The sequence below is a fragment of the Muscardinus avellanarius genome (genome assembly GCF_963383645.1).
Source record: "Muscardinus avellanarius genome assembly, chromosome: 4".
Lineage (NCBI taxonomy): Eukaryota > Metazoa > Chordata > Mammalia > Rodentia > Gliridae > Muscardinus > Muscardinus avellanarius.
The window spans coordinates 162,314,533-162,334,829 of NC_137789.1; the positions used below are offsets into that span (position 1 = coordinate 162,314,533).

General features: G+C 53.5%; 1 protein-coding gene across 1 annotated transcript in view; it reads left to right on the plus strand.

Moving 5' to 3' along the window:
• Positions 1-14,881: 14,881 nt before the first annotated feature.
• The window catches only part of KNDC1 (kinase non-catalytic C-lobe domain containing 1), a gene marked incomplete at both ends in the record, with an annotated part of 48,366 nt that continues 42,950 nt past the window's right edge, over positions 14,882-20,297 (plus strand). The window contains 8 exons of the mRNA XM_080694889.1: positions 14,882-15,076; positions 15,222-15,277; positions 15,956-16,150; positions 16,784-16,932; positions 17,093-17,149; positions 17,281-17,332; positions 18,256-18,397; positions 18,520-18,801. Of these exons, the coding sequence (XP_080551015.1) occupies positions 14,882-15,076; positions 15,222-15,277; positions 15,956-16,150; positions 16,784-16,932; positions 17,093-17,149; positions 17,281-17,332; positions 18,256-18,397; positions 18,520-18,801 (1,128 nt within the window). The remainder of the gene's footprint in view (positions 15,077-15,221; positions 15,278-15,955; positions 16,151-16,783; positions 16,933-17,092; positions 17,150-17,280; positions 17,333-18,255; positions 18,398-18,519; positions 18,802-20,297) is intronic.

Sequence of the window (20,297 nt, forward strand, 5' to 3'; positions counted from 1 at the left end):
CACATGTAGTACGATGCAATATTTACACACACAGACACATGCACACATACCACATGTGTACACATATGCACACACAGAGCAGTAGTGTGTATCTGGCCGCCCAAGCACAGGGTTTTCACTGCAGCCTGTGTCAGTACCAGCTGTCAATGTGACTCACCATTGTGCTCTGACATCTGGGCCAGTGGTCTCATCATGAACAGAGCCTTCAGATGCGTGCCTCAGAGGGGCATGGGGCACACTGAGCCCTTGCCAGCTGGGCACTCTGAGTATTTCTGAGTATTGCAGTGGATGGTTCATGCCATCCAGAGACCAACACTCAGCATCGAGCGAGGAGCCTGGTGCCTGGCACTCACACACTCATAGTGAGGCTGAGACTCACAGGGTGTGCTGTGCCCAGTGTCCTCAAGGCCAACAGGCAGGCGGCTGAGGGCCAGTAGGCAGCCTCAGTTCCCATCACTGGCCAGCCTCCTCGCCTGCTTCTATAGCTGATGCCCAGACCCCAACACTGCTGTGTACACGCTGCAGATGCAGACCATCCAGGCAAATACAGTATTTCATTGTCTGTCCTTGGTGAGGCTGGTCAATAGCATCCCGTGTGTGTTTCTCGCCCTGGAGATGGGAGGACGGTGGGACAGGTGGGACCCTGCCCTCCCACATCCTTTCTGCCCTCGATGCCCCTGGCAGAACAGAGAGGACGCCTCGTGATTCAACCAAAGAAATTCAGCATTAAATACTGAACCTCATTGTGTTTCAATGTTGATTGAGCCTTGGGAGTCCTCTTGGGACCAGTGCTGACACATTCCACTTTGATGTCCTGTTTAGGAGTGTGCAGATTCACAGCCTGGTTACATCAAGGAGCACTGCAAGAGAACCAGCTTCCCCAGAACCCCACCCGCTGTCCGCAGCCCTGTGAGCATGCGTGCGGGCACGCGTGTGGATGTGCTGCCTGTGTGTGCACGCTGGAGTGTGAGCCTGTGGGTGTGTGCCTGCCTGGGTGTGGGCACCGAAGGATGAGTGTGTTATTGTAGGTGTGTTTATGAGTCATGTTGTGCATGCCTGAGCGTGAGCCTGTGGGTGTGTGCCTGCCTGGATATGGGCATGTAAGGATGAGTGTGTTGTTGTGAGTGTGTTTATTTTTTGTGCTGCACTGTGCATGTATGAGTTCTGTGTGTGCATGTGTGTGCACATGCCTGATTGTGGGCATGTGGTGATGAGCATGCTGTTATGGGTGGGTGTATTTGTGCACGTGTGTGAGTGTGTATGTGTGCCCATGTGTGCTCTTCAGAGACAGCCCGAGATGGCTCTGCTGGCCTCCCTGCATTGGGGTCTAACCCTTCAGGGATGCCCTACCACCAGAGACACTGGCAGCTTGAAGCATCTAGGCCTCCGGGAAGCGAGCTCACCTGTGCCCAGGACCTGGTCTCGCGGGCTCCTTGCAGTACGAACTGCCCTCTAGAGCCCAAATATCATTTGCCGAGTCCCCCAAGACACCCTTACAGCCTAGATACATTGCAGATCTGCCTTCCAGGGTGCCCAAACGGTCAGAGAGGTTAAGAGGGCCTCCCCACCTCCAACCCCCCAGACAGCCCTCTGGGCCACCTCTGAATCAGTCACTTTGAGTAGCTGTGGGGAAGGGCCAGGGCCACATTCCTGCGTGGGGCTGACAGGTCCTTCAAGGCTCTGCCCTGGGGCTCTGCATAGTGCTGGGTGGGTGCCCTGGCAGTGGGGGGCAGGAAGCCTGTCCATTCCTGCCACCTGCCCCAGAGACCTCAGTGTTTCCACAGAAGCTACCAGGGCCTCATGCCTGAGCCTGGGGCAAGGGAAGCCCTTCCTCCACCCACCACACTTGCAGCTTCACAGCCGAATTGCATCTTAGCCCAGAGGCCCAACACCTTCCTGAGCAGTTTGTTGTCGTGCTGCTGGTGCCTGAGGTAGAGACCAAGCCACTCTAAGTCTGCCAGGGGCATGGATGGAGCTGCTCACCCTGAGGAAGGCCAGCTCTGTGTCCACAGGGCGGGGTGTGCTCAGGAAGGGACAGTATGGGGAAGAGAAGAAACTGTGGACACATGGCGTGGATCCAGGCGGGTCCTGGCGGCATCGGGGAGGCCACATGCTGGTGGCCAGAGGGGTCAGTTTGGCCAGATCCGAGCTGAGAGCTAGGAGTAGAGCAGGAAAGGGCATATAGACCAGGCTCTTGGGCCACTGCTGGGAGACGACAGCTCCCACATGGGCCAGCAATCAGACGATCTCCACCCAGGCCCCACAAGGCCAGCCCCCAGCGCAGAGCTGGCATCCCCATGCCATGCCCCACCACTGCGGCCAGCTGCCCAGGCCTCCTGGCCTCACAGAGGTGCCTGCAAACAGCAGCTCAGTGCCCTTCCCGCTTGCCCAGGCCTAGCAGCTGCTGGGAAGAGCATCATCAGGAAGGTGTGGCCTGTGGAGACCTTGCAAAGCCCGGAGCAGGCAGGAAACCTCAGCCCAGCTGCTTGAGTTCTGCATGGATGTCGACATCTCCTCAGCTACAACAGCACAGTCCCCTCCTCCACAATTCACACTCTGACCATCCCCAGAACGACCTCCGAGGGGAGCCTTCCTGGTGTGGACTTGCTGCCCAACTGGCCCTCCTCTGCCCTGACCACCTCACCTACCGGCAGCTCGCCCCCCCCCCACACTAGCCACCAGCACACCTGCCCCCCATTAGCATAAGCTCTGACCACACACTGGCCCCCAGGCAAACGGGGATGGGGGGGGGCACCTGCCCAGGCGGACATGCCCAGTCTTGTGACGGTGGGGAGCAAGGTTCCAGAGCAGCCTGCCTTCCTCCCACCGCACAAGCCCTAGAGCTCTGGGCTCTTGGGCAGCACCTGGATCCTGCAGAAGACATTCCCATCTTAGAAGCCGCCTGCCGTAGGCCCCATCAGCATGTTTGGGGAAGGCATCCATCTGTGACTTTCTTTTGCCCTGTGACTATAAAGTTCATGGAAGCTCTTCCACAGCAGAGCACCCTGCTCGGGGTGGCTGGAGACTCTGTTCTGGTCACTCATTCTTGGCACAGAACAAACTATTTTCTATTTCCTTTGGAGCAAGAGCTGGTCTTGAGAAGCGCTGACCAGGGGCAGCTGAGTGGACAGCTAGGAATGCTGAGGAACTGGCGTCGGCCCGAGGGATGGGAGTTAACATCCCCTAGACTGTGGCCTGTGGCGAATGCAATGGCCAGAGGGGGCAGGGAACTTTCACAGGATACCCACACAAAAAAGAAAAGAGCATGGCATTGAAGGCAAAGCAGACAAGGCCCCCAAAACACCAGGACTGCCAGCCCCTCCAGCTGGCCTGGCTTTCTTCTGCCTGCTGGAGGCCGAGCCCCAAGCAGGCAAGGGGCCAGGTAATCACGGAGGGTGTGCCAGGCTATCAGGTCTTGCCCTGGTCCTGAGGGATTTGTCCTGTTTGGGGATGAAATGAGAACTCCACTTCCTTTTCAGAAGCCTAAGTGTCCATCCAGAGTGGTGACAGCCGTGACATTCACCCAGGAGGACCTGCGGCCTAGAGCCAGCTCTGCTCTTGGAATTGGGAGTCCAGGGTCGGTGAGCTCCTGCAGGTGGTGTGACCACTTTATTATCAGCATGGCTGTCACTGCTGGCAGGAAGTAGAATTTCTTGCTGGGTGGGGTTGAGGAGCAGTATAGGGCTGGGTGCCTCCCAGGGGCGGGGCCGACACCGTGTGCAGGCTATCTGTCTGATGGGGACGTGTTGGACTCTGCCGTCATTGGGAGTGAGGCCCTTCTCAGCCACCATCTGTTCCGCTCCATGCCTGTTGAGCCTGGTAAAGCCTCACCTCTTTCAGGCAAAGAGCTGGTGGTGGCCTGGGGACTCGGCCCCGGCCTGTGCAGGGCCGGATTCCCATGCTCCATCCTGAAGCTCAGTGAGGTTGATATGACGGGCTTCCCAAAAGAACCTACATCCCTGTCTGGAGTGAGGACTAGACAGCAATGTCCTGGGAAGCTCTGTCCCTAGGCCCTGTAGGGCCACCCAGGTGACGGCCACAAGGAGGGGCCCACGGCTTGACTGGCTGAAGAGTGTTCTGTTGATCTGTTTAACCCAGGTCGTTCTGGATCTGGTTTACAATGATCAACATTCCCTTGCCATGGGTCTATCAAAGGGCCAAGAAAGTCTCAACTGGCCATCATGAGCAGACTGCCTTGCTGTTGGGTGGCAATGCCCCAGGGAGCCCAGCCACCTCACAAAACTAATTCACTTCCATGCCTAGTGTCAAAACACAGATGAGCACACAGACGCTTCCGCTACCACACAGAAAACTCGTGGCCAGAGGTGGGTCCCCAATGAACACCAGGCGGGGGTCTCCCAACCGGGCTCTCCTCTGACATGGTCTACCCGAGATAGCAGCAGACCCCACAGGCTGAGGGTCGCCACAAAGACTTCATCATCTACCCCAGGTGCCACAGGCTGGTGAGGCAGGGTCCCTACAACCTGCTCCTTGGCTCCATTAAATTTTGGAGAGCCCACAGAACTCAGGGAAGCCCTTGCCAAGGCACACAGGTCTACTCTCCAGGGTGCGGAAGGGGCTCTGAGCAATTTGGCGCTGGCAGCACCTTGCTCCCCAAACCAGACAAGTTTTCGTCAGCCAGGTCTGCATCCCCTCCAGAGGTGCCAGCCAGAGAGACTCCAACCCTTCATCTCTGCCCTCTCTGGCTGTCCACCCTGGGGCTCCCGCCTTTCCTGTGGCTGTCCACCCTGGGGCTCTCTGCCCTCTGGCTGTTCACCCTGGGGCTCCCGCCCTTCCTGTGGCTGTCCACTCTGGCGCTCTACCCTCTCTGAACCTCTCCGGAGGTTCTCCAGGGGACTTGGTTTTCTCATCAGCCTCAATGCTGGAGTTATCAATAGGTACCTAGTCTGCAGGTCCAGGAAAGTCCCAAGGTTCCGGAGCTCTGTCACAGGAATATGCGAGAAAGGCCAAGAGTATTTCATGGAATGGCACAAATAAAGAAGGAACGGGGTACTAATCCCAGGGACAGGGCGTCTGAGATGGGAAACGTCTTCACTGGTAGAGAAGCCCAGTGGCACACCTTCCAGAAGACCCGTGCCTTCTCTAGGAGGGCCTGGAGAATGGACACAGAGGGAGCCCTCGATCAAGGCCCCCACATTTCCAGCCTGCCCCCTCACGGGCCAGGCACTTAGGACTCATTTAAAGGACTTGCCCTTTGTAAGCAGCAGGGGCCTGACCTCTCCTTGCCCTAGCCAGTGTTGGAGTGTCAGGGTCGGCTCTTTCCAGTGTCCTGCACCCACCCTTGGCAGGAATCCTCTGTGAGTGACGTCCAGTGGGAGCGGCTCTGGTGGACTTTGGCCATCCCACCTCTGACTGGCATGGCGCCCCAGCTTGGCCACAGCCAAGATACTATGGAAGGAGTGGGCTGACCAGTGCCAGCACCCAGTGCTGCCTGGGTCTCTGGTGTAGATGCCCAAACTAGATGGGTCTCTCCATGACCACACCAGGCAGGGTCCTCGCTGGGCTCAGGGCCTTCCTGTCCAGGAACGAATGCCCCATGCCAGTCATGGAGCCACAGACAATCCCCAGGGCAGGGAGGGTGCTGCTTGGGGCTCTAATGCAGGGAAGGTGTTTTCTGAAGCTTCTGCCACCACAACAAGGGAAACAGACGTGCACAGCCACAAGGCTGTGACTGGCTCCTCACAGGCCCGGCACTCTGTCCACACACGGGGTGCCTTAGGACAGAAGGACCAGGAATAGGTATGAAGAGACAGAAGGGAGGGGACAGAGACTGGCGCTGTGACCTGAAAGCCTCATGCAAAGTTTCATGCATCTTTCTCCCAAGACAGTTCTCCCTGGGCCTGTCACCCTCAGATTTCTGGAAAACCTGAGAATCTTAAAGTTCACTCATAATCCTAAAATTGTTGTAAGTTTGTTCATTGGCCTAAAGCTATTAGAAACTCACTCACTTATGAAAACTGCCCTGTGCACTGCCCTCACACATGGATTTCTCGAGTAGATTAAGCAAAGAGAGATGCAAAATTTTAAGAATCCTATGATATTGGGTACAGCCCAAACATCACTTATTGATCTGAAAATGGTGACAATGTCAACAATTCTAAGAACAGCGAGACCGCTGCACGCCGTGCTGTGATCACCAGGCCTTCCCGTGCCCTCCCTCACAAAGCTCCCTTTAAAAGAAGAGTGGGGGCCCCTCGCCCTCGCCAGCCTTGGCACGGCCCGCATCCTGTTCTGAGTACGTGCATCCCCACCTTTACTCTCTAATAAAGCCCTTCCTCTTGACTACAATCTGATGCACCCTAAATTGTTTGGTGTGGTGGTCAAGCGCCTGAAAGAATCCAGCAGAGGTCTCCTCTGTCCCTGGAGAGACCTCCTTGATGCCCCTATGGGGGTAAGGGGCTCCGGCGCTGTGCTCTACTAGAGCAGAGCTCCCAGGCCAGCAACTGGCCCTGGACTGTGCAGAACGTCTTTAGGCGCCAGGCCTGGCTGCGTGGGTGCCACTGTGTTGATGGTGTCCCTCTAGAAGCTGGCCTTTACTCGGGCCCTGTGCGCGGGGCCTGCTCTGCAGCCAGCTCTCCACAGCCGCCTTCACACAGAGCTGAGGTAGGGCTGGAGTGGGGTGGGCCAGAGCCCAAGCATGGCGTTCTTGTGGGAGACGGAAGTTCAGGCCCTGGTGACACAGGGAGAAGCCCCATGATGATAGAGACAGGGGCTGGAGGAGGTGTCTACGAGCCAAGGACCCCTGAGTGGGCTTGACAGCAGCCACAGAGAGCAGCAGGACAGACCCCTGGGTCCCAGAGCCGCTGGCCCTGCCACAAGGTCCTGCCCGCAGCTTGACTTCAGATGCCGCCCTTTGAGGCACTGGAGGTCCATCTCCTGTGGCTTTCAGCCACTTGTCCAAGACACCCATCCTACAGCAGTGTGCCAACACAGCAAGCTCCTACCGCTGCCTCAGGATGCCAGCCCTGGTCCTTCCCCTGCTCTGCACACAGCCTACTCCCTGCTCCCACCACTTCAAGACCTGGGCCTGGCCATCCCCCTGCCAGGAACACTCCTCCCAGAGTCTCCTGTTCACTCCTGCATCCCTCTAGAGACTGGCCAAATGCGGTCTCTGTGAGGCCGTCCTGACCACGGATCTTAACTGCCGCATACACACCCCAATCATCCCTAGCATCCCTATCCCCTAAAGTGCCTTGATTTTCTACAAATATAAATATAATTTACTCTGTGTGTGTGTGTGTGTGTGTGTGTGTGTGTGTGTGTGTGTGTGTGTGTTTTACTGGGAATTGGACCCGACTATTCTATCTCCAAACTATACACCCAGCCTTTTATTTTGGTTGTTTGTTTGTTTGTTTTGGTTGGTTGGTTGGTTTGAAACTGGGTCTGGGAGTCTCACTAAGTTGCCGAGGCTGGTCTTAAACTTGTGATCCTCCTGTCTCATCCTCCCAAGTTCTAGTATTATAGGCATGTGCCCCCATGCCTGGCTGTGTATAGTTTACTTGGTGTATTTATGTCTGGCTTTGTTGCAGGAATCTTTGGCCAGATGGCCTGGCTCTGGGGACCCCAACAGACCAGGTCTGGACACTCACTGACCATTCGATCAGCAGAAGGAGGGTGATGGTGAAGCAGGAAGGGGATGTACCCAGGGAGGCCCCACCAGGGAAGACCAGGTGACTAGTGTCCTGAGCCCTGTCTTCAGGGTGCAGACAGCAGCTCAGGGTTGTACAGGGGGAGTACTAGGATGGGGAAGAGGCATGTGTGGCCCAGTGTCTTGTCAAACGTGGTCTGGCAGGTCATTACCTCCAGTCTGGCTTTGCAGAGTGCTGCTGGCACCAGAGAAGTCATCATCACTTGAGGGGCAGCTTCAGTTCCCATCGTGGGTGACCTGCCTGGGAGCTCACTGCCCCTGGAACTTGAGATAAGCTGAGAGAAGAAAGTACTCGGAGAGAGGACAGGTTAGAGACAAAAATGGAGTGCCTTGAGGACCATAAATAGGTCCCCTAAAGGAGCCCCTCGTACAGAACTTACTTTAAGAGATGTCATAAGTGATGCCAAGTAACAAATGAAAGCCCCTTCTGAGGAAAGATAAAGTCTAATCCTCAAATGGTTTCTAAGACTGATTTTGCAAACACAGTAGCCAGCAGATAATTTAAATAACCAGGTATATAAAGAGAAAAGTTCACGTAAATAAAACCAGCAGAAACAACAGAGGAAAAGAAACAGGCACAGGGAGTAACAGCTACTGGAGTCTTCAAACACACTGTTAAAATAGCCATGCTTAGCTGGCTAATCTTGTTCAAGGACGTAAAAGATAAGGCTAAAACTTTTAGCAAAAAAAATCTGAACCCATTAAATATTTAACATTAAGCCAGGCGTGGTGGTGCGCGCGTGTAATCCCAGCATTTGGGAGGCTGACACTGGAGAGGATCGTGGTTCGAGGACAGCCTCAGCTACTTAGTGAGGCCCTACGCAACTCACTGAGATCCTGTTTCAAAAAGTTTAAAAAAGACTAAAAAGTAGGGCTGGGGTGTAGCTCAGAGGTAGAATGCACCTAGATTCCATCCCTAGTACCATGAAAAAGTTTAATATTAAAAATTTTAAATTACAAAACCTTTGCCAGGCGTGGTGGCACATACTTGGAATCCCAGTACTTGGGAGGCTGATACAGGAGGATTGCAGGTTCATGGCAGCCTCAGCAACTTAGTGAGCCTCTCCATAACTTAGTGAGACCCTGTTTCAAAATAAAAGAATAAAGTAGAGCTGGAAATGTACCTCAGAGGTAGAATGCCCTGAGTTCCATCTCCAGTGCCACAAAAAGATAAATAATTTTTTAAGCTAGACTCCCCAAACAAACTGGAAGAATTCAATAAATAGGTTAATGGTAGGTTAGACACAGTTGAAGAGTTTGTGGACTAGAAGATACATGAAAATATTTAGAATAAAATGTTAAAAGAAAATACAAAGGAAACCCAAAAGACATGGGATACAGCATGAGCAGGTCTGTCATAGATGTAACTAGAATCCAAGAATGAGGGTTCTGAGTGGGAACTCAGACAGACAGACAGACAGACAGACAGAGGGATGGGGGAGAGACAGTGATCGAGACAATGTGTCGAAAAATAATGGTAAGAACTTTGAACTGATTAAAAACTGATGCCCATAAATTTCAAAAGCTCAACAAACTTCCAAACGAACATTAAAAAAAAAAAAGAAAGAAAGAATTCAGTGCTATCAGCGCAGTGGAGGGTGGAGGGGAGAGAAAGGCGGAGCGGGTGGGAAGCGCCAGCCCGCACACAAACGGAGCCGTGATCCATAAGCCATGGAGCAAACGCGCCAGCTGGAGCAGGGACCGCCACACTGGACTTGATCTGCATCTTTGTCTATACCTCCATATGCTCCTTACATGAAGCACAACTCAAATATAAGGTATAAAAAGGTTAACTCTAGCCGGGCGTGGTGGCGCACGCTTGTAATCCCCATGCTTGGGAGGTGGAGACAGGAAGATCACACAGGTTTGAAGTCAGCCTCGCTGGCTTAAGAGACCCTGTTTCCAAATAAAATATAAAACAGGTCTGGGAGTGTATCCCGGAGGTAGAAGGATTCCATCCCCAGAACCACCAAAAAAAAAAAAAAGTTAAAAATAGATAAAAATAAAAATCTTGCCTAGAAAGCAGGTGCTTTATTAATATTAATGTGAATGTCAAGGACTGTGGAGTTTAGTTCATGAAGTATTTACCCAAATACTTTTAAGGGCAAGAAGTATTGGCTCAAATCTACAAATTTAGTAGTGTACTTCATAAAGGAAAAGGACTGTTTCAATAGGAAGGTATAACAATTGAAAAATTTGCATGTGTTTAATAACAAATACATCACATAGGCAGACTTCCAAGGAGAGCCTGACCAGTTCTGGTCTTGGTGAATGGCTTTTACATACCATTTCCGGAACTAAAAGAACAAGCACACCCGAATCAGAAGGGCGGAGAAAATCTAATGGTGTGAGCAGGAATCTGCAGGAACAGACGCCTTCCTGAGAACAAAGGGACACGTTCCGCAGCAGCGCATGCAAAGCTCTGCAAAGCTCTGCCCGATCTCCACACCTCGCAGGAAGCTGGACCTCGTTAACACTGGGGTAAGCAGAAGTACCCCCTATGTTTGGAAATTTAATAACAACAACACTGAATGAAATCAATCCTTGTTGTGATTTAAAACTGTGGTTAGAGCCCAGCATTCAGGAGGCTGAGACTGGAGGATCGCGGTGGACAGACTCAGCTACCTAGTGAGGTACTTCACAACTCAGTAAGACCCTGTTTCAAAAATAAAAAAGACTAAAAAATATTGCTGGGGGTATTGATCGGAGGTACGATGCCCCTGGGTTCCATCCCCAGTACTGCAAAATCAAAAAACAAAAACAAAAACAAAAAAATACAACTGTGGTTAGAGCCAGGCATGGTAGCACAAACCTGTAATCCCAGTACTTGGGAGACTGAGACAGGAGAATAACAGGTTCAGGACCAGCCTCAGCAACTTAGCAAGTCTCTCAGTAAACTAGCAAGACGCTGTTTCAAAATAAATAAGATACAATAGAGCTGGATGTAGAGCTCAGAAGTAGATTGCCTCTGGGTTCAATTCCCAGTACCACAAAAAATAAAATAAAATAAAACCAGCTTAGAGCCAGGCATGGTATCACATCCCTATAATCCCAGTACTTGAGAAGCTGAGACAGGAAGATCACAAGTTTGAGATCGGCATCAGCAAATTAGCAAGACTCTCAGTAAACTAGCAAAACTCCGTTTCAAAATAAAAATAAAATAAATTAGGGCTAGGAGTATAGCTCAGAGGTAGAATGCCTCTGGGTTCAACCCTCCGTACCGGGCATGGTGGCACACACCTGTAATCCCAGTACTTGTGAGGCTGCAAGGGAAGATCATAGGTTCAAGGCCAGCCTCAGCAACTTAGCTAGGTCCTCGGCAAGTTACTGAGACCATGTTTCCAAATAAAAATAGGTAGGGCTAGGGTGTGGCTCTGAGGCAGAATGCTCTGGGTTCAATCCCCAGTATCATACACACACACACACACACACACACACACACACACACACACACAACTGTGCTTAGAGAAAAGTGAAAGAGGGAGAGAAGGAGGGAAGTGAAGGAAGGAGAAGCCCAGTGAGCCCCATCTCAAGAAGGTAGAAAGGTAATACAAACCAGAACTGCAAGGGATGAAATAATGACGAGCAGAAACTAACAAAATAAAAATTATACATTATTTTAAAAGATTAATAAAATCAATATAGTTTTGGCAAATCTGGTCAAAATATAAAAAGAAAGAAGCCACAATATCAAGAATAAAGGGCTCTTATTACAGGTCCTACACACCTGGTGATAAAGAGCGTAGATTATGTGCATAACCCTGTGCCAAGAAGTTTGAAAAGTTAGAGCCAAGGAAAGACTGCTACAAAAAATGACTTAATAAAATACAGAAACAGCTAGGCCAGGTGCACACCTATAATCCCAGTATTTGAGAGGCTGAGACAGAGGATCACAGGTTCAAGGACAACCTCAGCAATGTACTGAGACTCTGAACAATCTAGTGAGACCCTGTTTTCAAACAAAAAAAAATGTTTAAAGGGCTGATAGTGTTGCTCAGAGATAGAAAGCACCTGGGTTCAATCCCAATTACTGCAAAAAAATCTTAATAGTTCTATAACTATTAAAGAATTAAACCAATAACTTGAAACTTTCCCATTTAAAAAAACAAAACAGCATTCCAGTCCCGATGGCCAGATGGCTTCCCCAGGGGATTCTACCAAACCCTTAAAGAAGAAATAATAGGAGTTTTACAAAAGCTCTTCCCGAGAACAGAAGAAGACATTCCCAATGATTGGCAAGCAAGCCTAACCTGGACGCTTCCGGCCAACAAGGACATCACATGAAAGATAAATCACCCAACAGTAAAAATAAAGGCGATGCCCTCACACTACGTATCACTCGACCAAATCCAGGCATGCAGGAGTGACAGCACGATCTTGTGGATTAATTCCAGCAGTGCAGAATTAGTTTAACAGTAAACACTCTTCAATATAACCTAACACTTTAACAGAACAAAGGAGAAAATAGTAATCATCTTAAGAGTTGTAAAAAGCACATTTGACAAAATCCGACGTCTACTTGTGGCTTATAAAATAGCACTTGGCAAATTAGCAACAGAAGGGAACTTAGTCTCCTTAAGGGAACCACAAAACCCTCAGCAAAATTACACGTAATGGTGAGATGGAAGCTGGCTCCGCTCACGCTGGGAGCTCAACAAAGAAGGCGGCTAGTACCACTTGAACTCAGTTCTGGGCAGGCCGGAGGAGCAGCGAGCAAAGGGAGAGACGGGCACCTAGTGAAGGAGCGCCTGCTCACCCCAAGTGGAACAATGGCCGCACAGGAACCCAAGCGACCACAGCCTAGAACGACGAGGAGACGTGGCGATGTTGCAGAACATAAGGTCGCAATACAAAAACCTATTGTAAACCTATGTGCCTGCTGGTGCACATTTGTAATCCCAGTACTTGCAAAGCTGAGACAGGAGGATTGCAGGTTTGCTGCCAGCCAGCCTCAACTACTTAGTGAGGCCCTCTGCACCTTAGTTAGACCTTGTTTCAAAATTAATTAATTAAAAAAAAAAAGCCGGGTGTCGTAGCACAAGCTTGTAATCCCACCATTCAGGAGGCTGGGACAGTAGGACCACAGTTTCCAGTGAGTGGTGCCAGGTCCACTGGGCATCCGTAGGGGAGATGGTAAAACTCAACAGTAGATAGTGTTGACCCAAGAACCCCACTCATAAATGCAGACCAGAGGAAGCACACCCTCCGTGTCCTGCGGAACCAGTTGTGGCCAGGCTCAGCAACTTAGTGAGGCCCTTTGCCACTCAGTGAGACCCTATTTCAAAATAAAAAATAGGGCTGGGGGTGTAGCTTGGAGGTAAAATGACCCTGAGTTCAATTCCCAGTACTGAAAAAAAACCTATTTTATTTCCATAGACCAATACTAAAGAGAAAATAATTTTTACAGATATATTTTACAAAGGTGGGCATGGTGGTGCACACTTGTAATCCCATCGTTTGGGAGGCTGAGACAGGAGGATTGCAGTTCATGGACAGCCTCAGGTCCTTAGGCTCTGCAACTCAGTGAGACCTGTTTATAAATAAAGAATAAAAAAATAAGGCTGAGCCAGGCGTGGTGGCGCATGCTTGTAATCCCCGCACTTGGGAGGCTGAGACAGGAGGATGGTGCAGGTTCGAAGACAGCCTCAGCTGGCTTAAGAGACCCTGTTTCTGAATAAAAAAATATAAAAATAGGTCTGGGGGTGTAGCCTGGAGGTAGAAGGTCCCTGGGTTCCATCCCCACTACCACAAAAAAGATCTATTTTACAATAACATTACAACTACCAAATAGTCATAATAAATATAATAAAAGATTTACAAAATCCCTTCACAGAAAACAACAAAATACTATCAAGAGGACATAAAGAGAATCTGAACACATGAAAAGGAATATGTGCTCACAGTTAGACTCATACCATGAAGAGCTGTTGGTGAGAAGATTCAGAGCAATCCCAACCCCATCCAGCCCAATTCCTCAGGCACACAGGAGCCGATTCTCACGTGTACAGATGTTAAAGGACCAAGAGTGGCCGAGATGTTCTTGAAGAAAGAGAGTGAGCTTATACGTGGAGAACTCCGCGGTTGCCAGGACACAGTGGGCTGCTGCAGTGTAGAAAAAAGATCTGTGGAAAGGACAGAGCTAGAAGCAGCCACACACCACGCCAGCAAGCGTGGCCAAAGGGCCAGCACTATCTCCAGTGAGTGTGCCAGGTCCGCTGGGCGTCCGTAGGGGAGATGGCGAAACTCAATGGTGGGTAGTGCTGACCCAACAACCCCTCAGATATGCAGACCCGAGGGAACACACCCTCCGTGCCCTGCAGAACCCGGACAAAGTCCAGCCCGTGCCTTTGCCTCATTCCTCAACTAGAAACCACTCACCATCAGCACAGCACAGGAAAGAGAGTATGGACTCCGTATGTTTGTGGAGTTCGTTGAGATTCAGAATCAATAATGAACAAATCGCCACGACCCAGACAACATGGTTGAATCTTGAAATCATGGATGAAGAAAGCCACACAAACACAAATTGCTCATCATATGGTTCCTGTTATGCGTCTTATGGGCACAGTGATGAGAATGGTGGTTCACCCTCAGTGCCTTCACGAACTCTCGATGTGTTAATTCACACAATGCTCATAACACTCCCACCCTTCTCTAGGCCACTCGCCAGATAGCAGTAGCTTTTGGTTACCTGAGGCAAGACGGGGCTCCGCAGGTAACCTTAGTTCAGGATCACAGTCACAGCGGTGGCCGGTGGCCGAGGTGCGGATGCTCGAGGTCCAGGGACTCAGGCGGGGTTCAGCCCGACCGTCATCTAGAGGAGCAGTTCGACAGCTACTAGGGAGTGCCCTGGCCGAGCCAACCTTCAGCCTCACAGACGGTGGGTCAGACCCGCTCGCGTGGCCATCTGCCAGGCCAGATACACTCTAAGCCGGTGCCCAGGCATCTTCTGTGGGTTGCGCACTGTGGGTGTGGTCCTTCGTTCATTGGTTAATCTGTAGGGTGTGTCGGCTGCACGCTCTTCTGCCTTGGTTCTTCTCATGTGTCTGGCTAGTCTATCTATTTCTACACTGTGCCCATATTCTGGCATATATTTCATATGCTCACAACAGTTCCGTTGCACACAATAACCCAAACATGAACAAAACTAAACTAGAGTGCTCAAGGGCACATGCTAAGAAGCAGACTGTGGAGAAGGCAGTCTCAGAGCACATGGGGGCTTGCTTGCTGGGGCGGCTTCCCAATCGGCCCTCCCTCGCTGGCCTGCCCAGCTCCCGGGGCCATTTCTCGTGTGGGAAGCCCATTCTTCCTGAAGCTCCCAGTGTGAGAAGGGGCCATGGCGAGCACCTCGTGTCCACGCCCCTCGTCTTCCAGGAGAGGCACTGGGAGAGAAAGCAAGCAGGGCAGGTGCCGGGAACACAAACTCCATGGGCACCCTCACATTACACGCCCCCATCTGCAATAGGTTGCACATTTGCGTGGCCGCAAAGAGGAGGGAGTGGCAGGTAGTGTGCCACTCTGACAGACGGATGGGACCTTCCTGTGGCCCCAGTGCTGGGAGCTGGTGCTCAGGCATCAGAAGGCCAAGAGGCAACACGGCAACCAACAGTCAGGTTCCAGGGACAAAGCCTAGGAAGCGGCGGGCAGCGGAGGCGCCACCTGTTTCCCAGCACACCATGGGCAGAACAGGGATGGCACGGCACACAGAGACAGCAACCAAGAAGCAGGTACAGGCAGCACACGGAGGCCAGCAGCCCACCCTCCCCATGTCTGCTTCTGGCTCTCAGCAACACCACTGAGCTCACCACCTACTTCTGCCCCTGAAATGAGCCTGTGGCCATGGAAACCAAAAAGTGTTAAAACTCCCTATTGATTAAATATTCGATGTATTAAAACTTATGCATGTATTTGTTGCAAAATCTGTAATACTTTCATCACAAGAGGTTGAAACTCTGGGCAAAGCTAGCTGTCTATAACAAGCTTACAGACAAGACATTAGATTTCTTCTTAGAGAAGGGCATGTTTATGGGTTTTCTGAAGGTTTGGTGGTGGTATCAAAACCACTTTGGTATTTAGCTTCTTGGATACATTGACAAGAGTTACTAACAGTTTTATTTCAGAACATCAATATTTCTAACACATAAAAAAGTACATTAGCAATTATTTACATTTTTTAATGTAAATGTTGGCTTCAAAATGTGTAAGTGTTTCAACACCTTGTCAAAATGCTTTTGGGGAAAACTAGGGCCAAGGCTTCAAAGATCCCTGTTCCCCCTGGTTCCTCAGGAGGCTTACTCAAGCTGAGCGCCCACTGCATGCCCCAGCACAGGACGGGGCAGAACAAGACAGCCGCAACAGGTCTGAGTGGGACAGGACCGGGGGCCAGCACGATGTGACCTCAGAGAGCGACGTGGCTGGACCCCACAGCACCTTCTGGAGGAGGGAGCTGAGGGAGACAGGCCCCGGGCAGGAGGGGGCAGAGTACTGATGCACAGGAGAGGGTCTCGTGGGAAAGGGTGGTGGAGCCACAGAGGATGAGTTGACCAGCCAGGGAGAGTACAAAGAAGAAGCCAGCTGATGGAAGAGCAGTGTGCTACCAAACTGCAGCCTTGGCCTGGGGGCCTGAGAGGGCAGACAGAACTCCTCTGCAGAATTCTGATGTCACCTGGAGGAGCTGCGGGAGGAAGGTGTGCCCGCTGGGCATGTGAGGGACACACAGGACAGGGAGGCAGAGCTAGACAGGCGTTGCCATGGCCGTGGACATTGTGAGGCACTTGGACACTGACACATACATCCATCTGTGTGGTCTCATCAGCTCTGAGGAGACACGGGGTGCCCAAGCCTGGCATATTTCAAGCAAGCATCATGCCCTCGTCCAGCATTAAGGAACACCCATGGCATGTGAGGTGCCGGGACAAGGCCAACATCTCGTGCTGCCCTTGGAGTCAAGCCTCCTGTGCATACAGGCCGGGTGCTCAGAGAGACTAGCAAAGCATCCCCACTGAACGGCGAAATCCAAAGGCTTTAAGGAGGTAGCCGGTGGGCTGGGGAGACACCGCAGTGTCAGGAGTGGCCAGGAGTGGCCGTCCAGGGGCTCTCCTCCACTCTTCCCAGGCCCGTGCCCTACTCCGTGCGGGAGCTGCAGCACTACTTGGCCAAGATGGCCACTGAGTGGCTTTCAGCTGCTGCAGCTGACGCTGACTCAACCCATGTGTTCGAATTCCACCCAAACTGGATGTGCTATTTCCTGAAGTGGAGAATCAGTAGACCCAGGAGCTCTTAGAGGGTTGTGGGGAGCCGGGGTCACTGTCCAAGTCCTCCTCTAAACCTGCGGCCCCAGAGCCTCTGTGAGGCTGCCTGATAGAGTCCTACCTGCCCCAGCACCAAGCCTGGGAACTCTCCTTTGTGACCATTGCTGCCCAGGTCCCCCAAGGACCAGAGAACACAGGCTGGGGGTCAGGAAAGATGTCACCAAGGAAGGTGGGCAGCTCCCAACCCTGCCAGGGAACGAGGAAGGGCTGGAGCCAGGCTCAGCTGCTGTCCACGTTCCCAGGATAGGTGCAGCCCGAGCCCGCCTCCCCTCTCTGAGACTGGGGCTGGGGCATCTGCAGACCCGGTGTGTGCCCAGAAAGAGCGGCAACAGCTGGCCAAGGCTACACAACTGTGAGCTGTCTTTCTCCAATTTCAGTTTCCTGCCCCACTCCCGACTGCTGATCTAAGCTCCCAGCTATCCTGAGGATGAGGAGGCTGTGCTGGGTATTTTATTCAGTTGACTTGGGTGGGTCCTAGGATCAGGTTGTTTTGGTTTGGGGACAGGATCTTGCTGTGTTGCCTAAACTGGCCTCCAACTCCTGGACTCAAGCAATACTCTTGCCTCCGCCTCCCAAGTAGCTGGGATCACTGTAGCAAACACCTTTCCAGTTTAGGGTCAGGTTTGAGCCAGCTGAGGCTGCCTGGCTGGGTGCGGGACACGGAGCAGCACCTCAGCTCCCAGCCAAGGCCTCAGTGCCTGATTCTCCAGGATCCTGAGTGCCCCTCACTGCCAGGAAGGGCTGTGGCCATAGAAGCCCGCCCCACGGACAGAATGTTGGGACCAGCGTCCCTGCCACACTGCACCCTCGGACATTTTAGGACCTGTGATGACCCTGCCTCTTCACTTGAGGAGCATACATTAAGTGCCTACTGTATGTCTGGCCAGACCAGGCTCTGGAGATAGGACCAGCCACATGAGGGAGCCTAGCCGACCCTGCAGTGTGCTGTCTTCTGTAGGAGCTGGGACCCACAGTTGGCTTTCCAAGCCTGGGGTGGGGGAGGCTCGGGCAGGCCTTTGAGAGGACCGCCCACCCTGCAGGGGAAGGAGGCATCCTAGCCCGTAGCCAAGCCTGGGAGGGGCAACTGGCCCCTCTGCTAGCTGCTACGCCACAGGCCCCAGCTCAGGCCCGGCTTACCCAGTGCTGAAGAAAGCCCAGAGCCGGCCCTCTGGCCCCCTGCAGCGCCACCTGGGGCCTGCGCAGCCTCACCCTGGGAGGTCGATGGGGACCCTAGGTTGTCTGGGTGGCTCAGCCCCTCCGCCATTGTGCGCCCAGGTGGGTGCAGACCCCTGCGGCTGCTGCCGCCCCAGTGGCTCCGCCCCCACAGTCGCAGGCAGCGCCAAGTGGCGCTGTGCACCTGGAGCCTGAAATCCCGGAGGACACCGCGGAGCCCCCAGGCGTCCCCCACACCTGCGAAGTGACCAGGCCCCGGCCCGCCCCCGGCCCCGCCCCGGGCGTCCTCCTCCGCGCCCGCGACACTGCGGCAGGCGGCGGGCGCGTTGCCATGGAGGCCGGGCGCGCATAGCCCGCGGTGCCCAGCTCGGCCCAGCGAGCGCAGAGGCGCGGCCAGCTGGGGAGGAGGCCCTGTGCGAGGGACCCTCAGGAGCCGAGACGCCAGGGACGCACCCGCGGGGCAGGGGACCCGCAGGGACGCGAGGGCAGGCGAGGGGCGCAGACGCGCTGGAGCCCCAGCCCGCCGCACAGGCCGGTGAGCGCAGGACGCAGGCCATGGACCCGGCCTCCGTGGGCTTCTATGAGGAAGATGGCAAGGACCTGGACTTCTACGACTTTGAGCCGCTGCCCACCCTGCCGGAAGACGAGGTGAGCGCGGGGCCACAAGGATCCCATTTGCCTTGAGGGGTCCGGATGGGCGGGGAGGGCTGGACGGCCTCTAGACCAGCAGACCCCGCGGCACAGGTGGGGCCCCAGGGGCCCAGATCCTCAGCGCCCCACCACCTCCGCCGCTGGGGTGCCTCCTGAGGCACCCAGACGCTGTCATTTGCAGAAGTTGGTGCCCAGCATGGGATGGTCCCCTGATCACAGCTGTTGGGCAGGCAAGGGGGGCAGCCCTAGGGACAGTAGAGGGCACTGTTTACCCTCCGGTGGGCCGGGTTCAGCAGCTGGGGGCTAGCCAGGGCAGACTCCTCACCAAGGCTGAGACAAAACCCTCCCTCAGGGGGCTTTTCCCATAAAGGGGCAGAGACACTGTCCCCCTCCCCCACCTGGCCCCCCTCAGGCAGCACCAGGGGTCAAATGCATGAACTTCCTGCCCTGAACATGTGAGAGGCTGACCCTAGAGGGTGCAGGGCCCCCGGGGGCGCCTCTCCTCCCAGAGCATGGGTTCTTAGGGAAGAGCCCAGCCATCCAAGCTGGCCCGGAGCTCCTGCTGAGGAACGCTGCCTTCTGACAGCCTTTGGGGACAGTGGTGCTGAAGTCCCTCCAGCAGCCCTCTGGACAAGCCTGGCTGACTGGCCAGTGAGTCTCAGCCAGAACCCTCCTGGTGGATAGGCCCGTGGCTGCCATCCCCCGGGCCTGACGCCTCTGCCAGCCCCCTGCTTCCCCAGGGAGCGGGCTTTGAAGGCACCAGTCCATTGTGCTGCCTGGGCATCCGGATGCCCCTGAGGCACCGCCCCCCACTCCAATGTGGCCTGGATTTGGTGCAATTGAAGGCTGCAGAGAGGACAGGCCAGGGAATAAATAAACCTTTGGATGTCTCCCTGGCTTTGATGGGAAAGAAAGGTTGTCCTCAGCCCTGGCCTTCAAAGGTCCGGAGGACACATCTCGCACATCTATCTGGGGTCTCGCCTTCTGTTCACCGTCGGAAGTGGCTCCGAGGATGGCTCTGTATACCGCACCGGTGCATCTATCAGCCGCCACACTTGAGGGCCTCTGCGCCTGGCCCTCCGAGGGAGCCCTTGGCCCCACAGCGACAGAACAGGGTCCCAGTCTGAAGGCAAGCCTCACACCAGAGTGCAGTCTGACTTCCCAGTCATGGGACTGGAGGAGCTCCCACGTGCATAGTGCATGGGGTCTCCTCCCACGACCGCGCCCAGGCCCCTGGGTGAACCGCAAGCCGCCACATCGGTGGCACCCAGTGGGAAGTTCAGGGGCACTCACCGGGGAGCGTACTGTGTTTGCTCCTATTAACAGAAGAGAATCCTGGGGCCCAACTTCGAGACAATAGATGTCCTGTGTCTGAGAACACACCTGGGGCCAGACCTTATGCCTCCTGCACTTATTTGGCTTGGTTCCTCTTGGAAGATCCTAGTCGGTACCTGCTTTAGCATCTGCAGCTGAACTGCCTCTAAAAGCCTCCT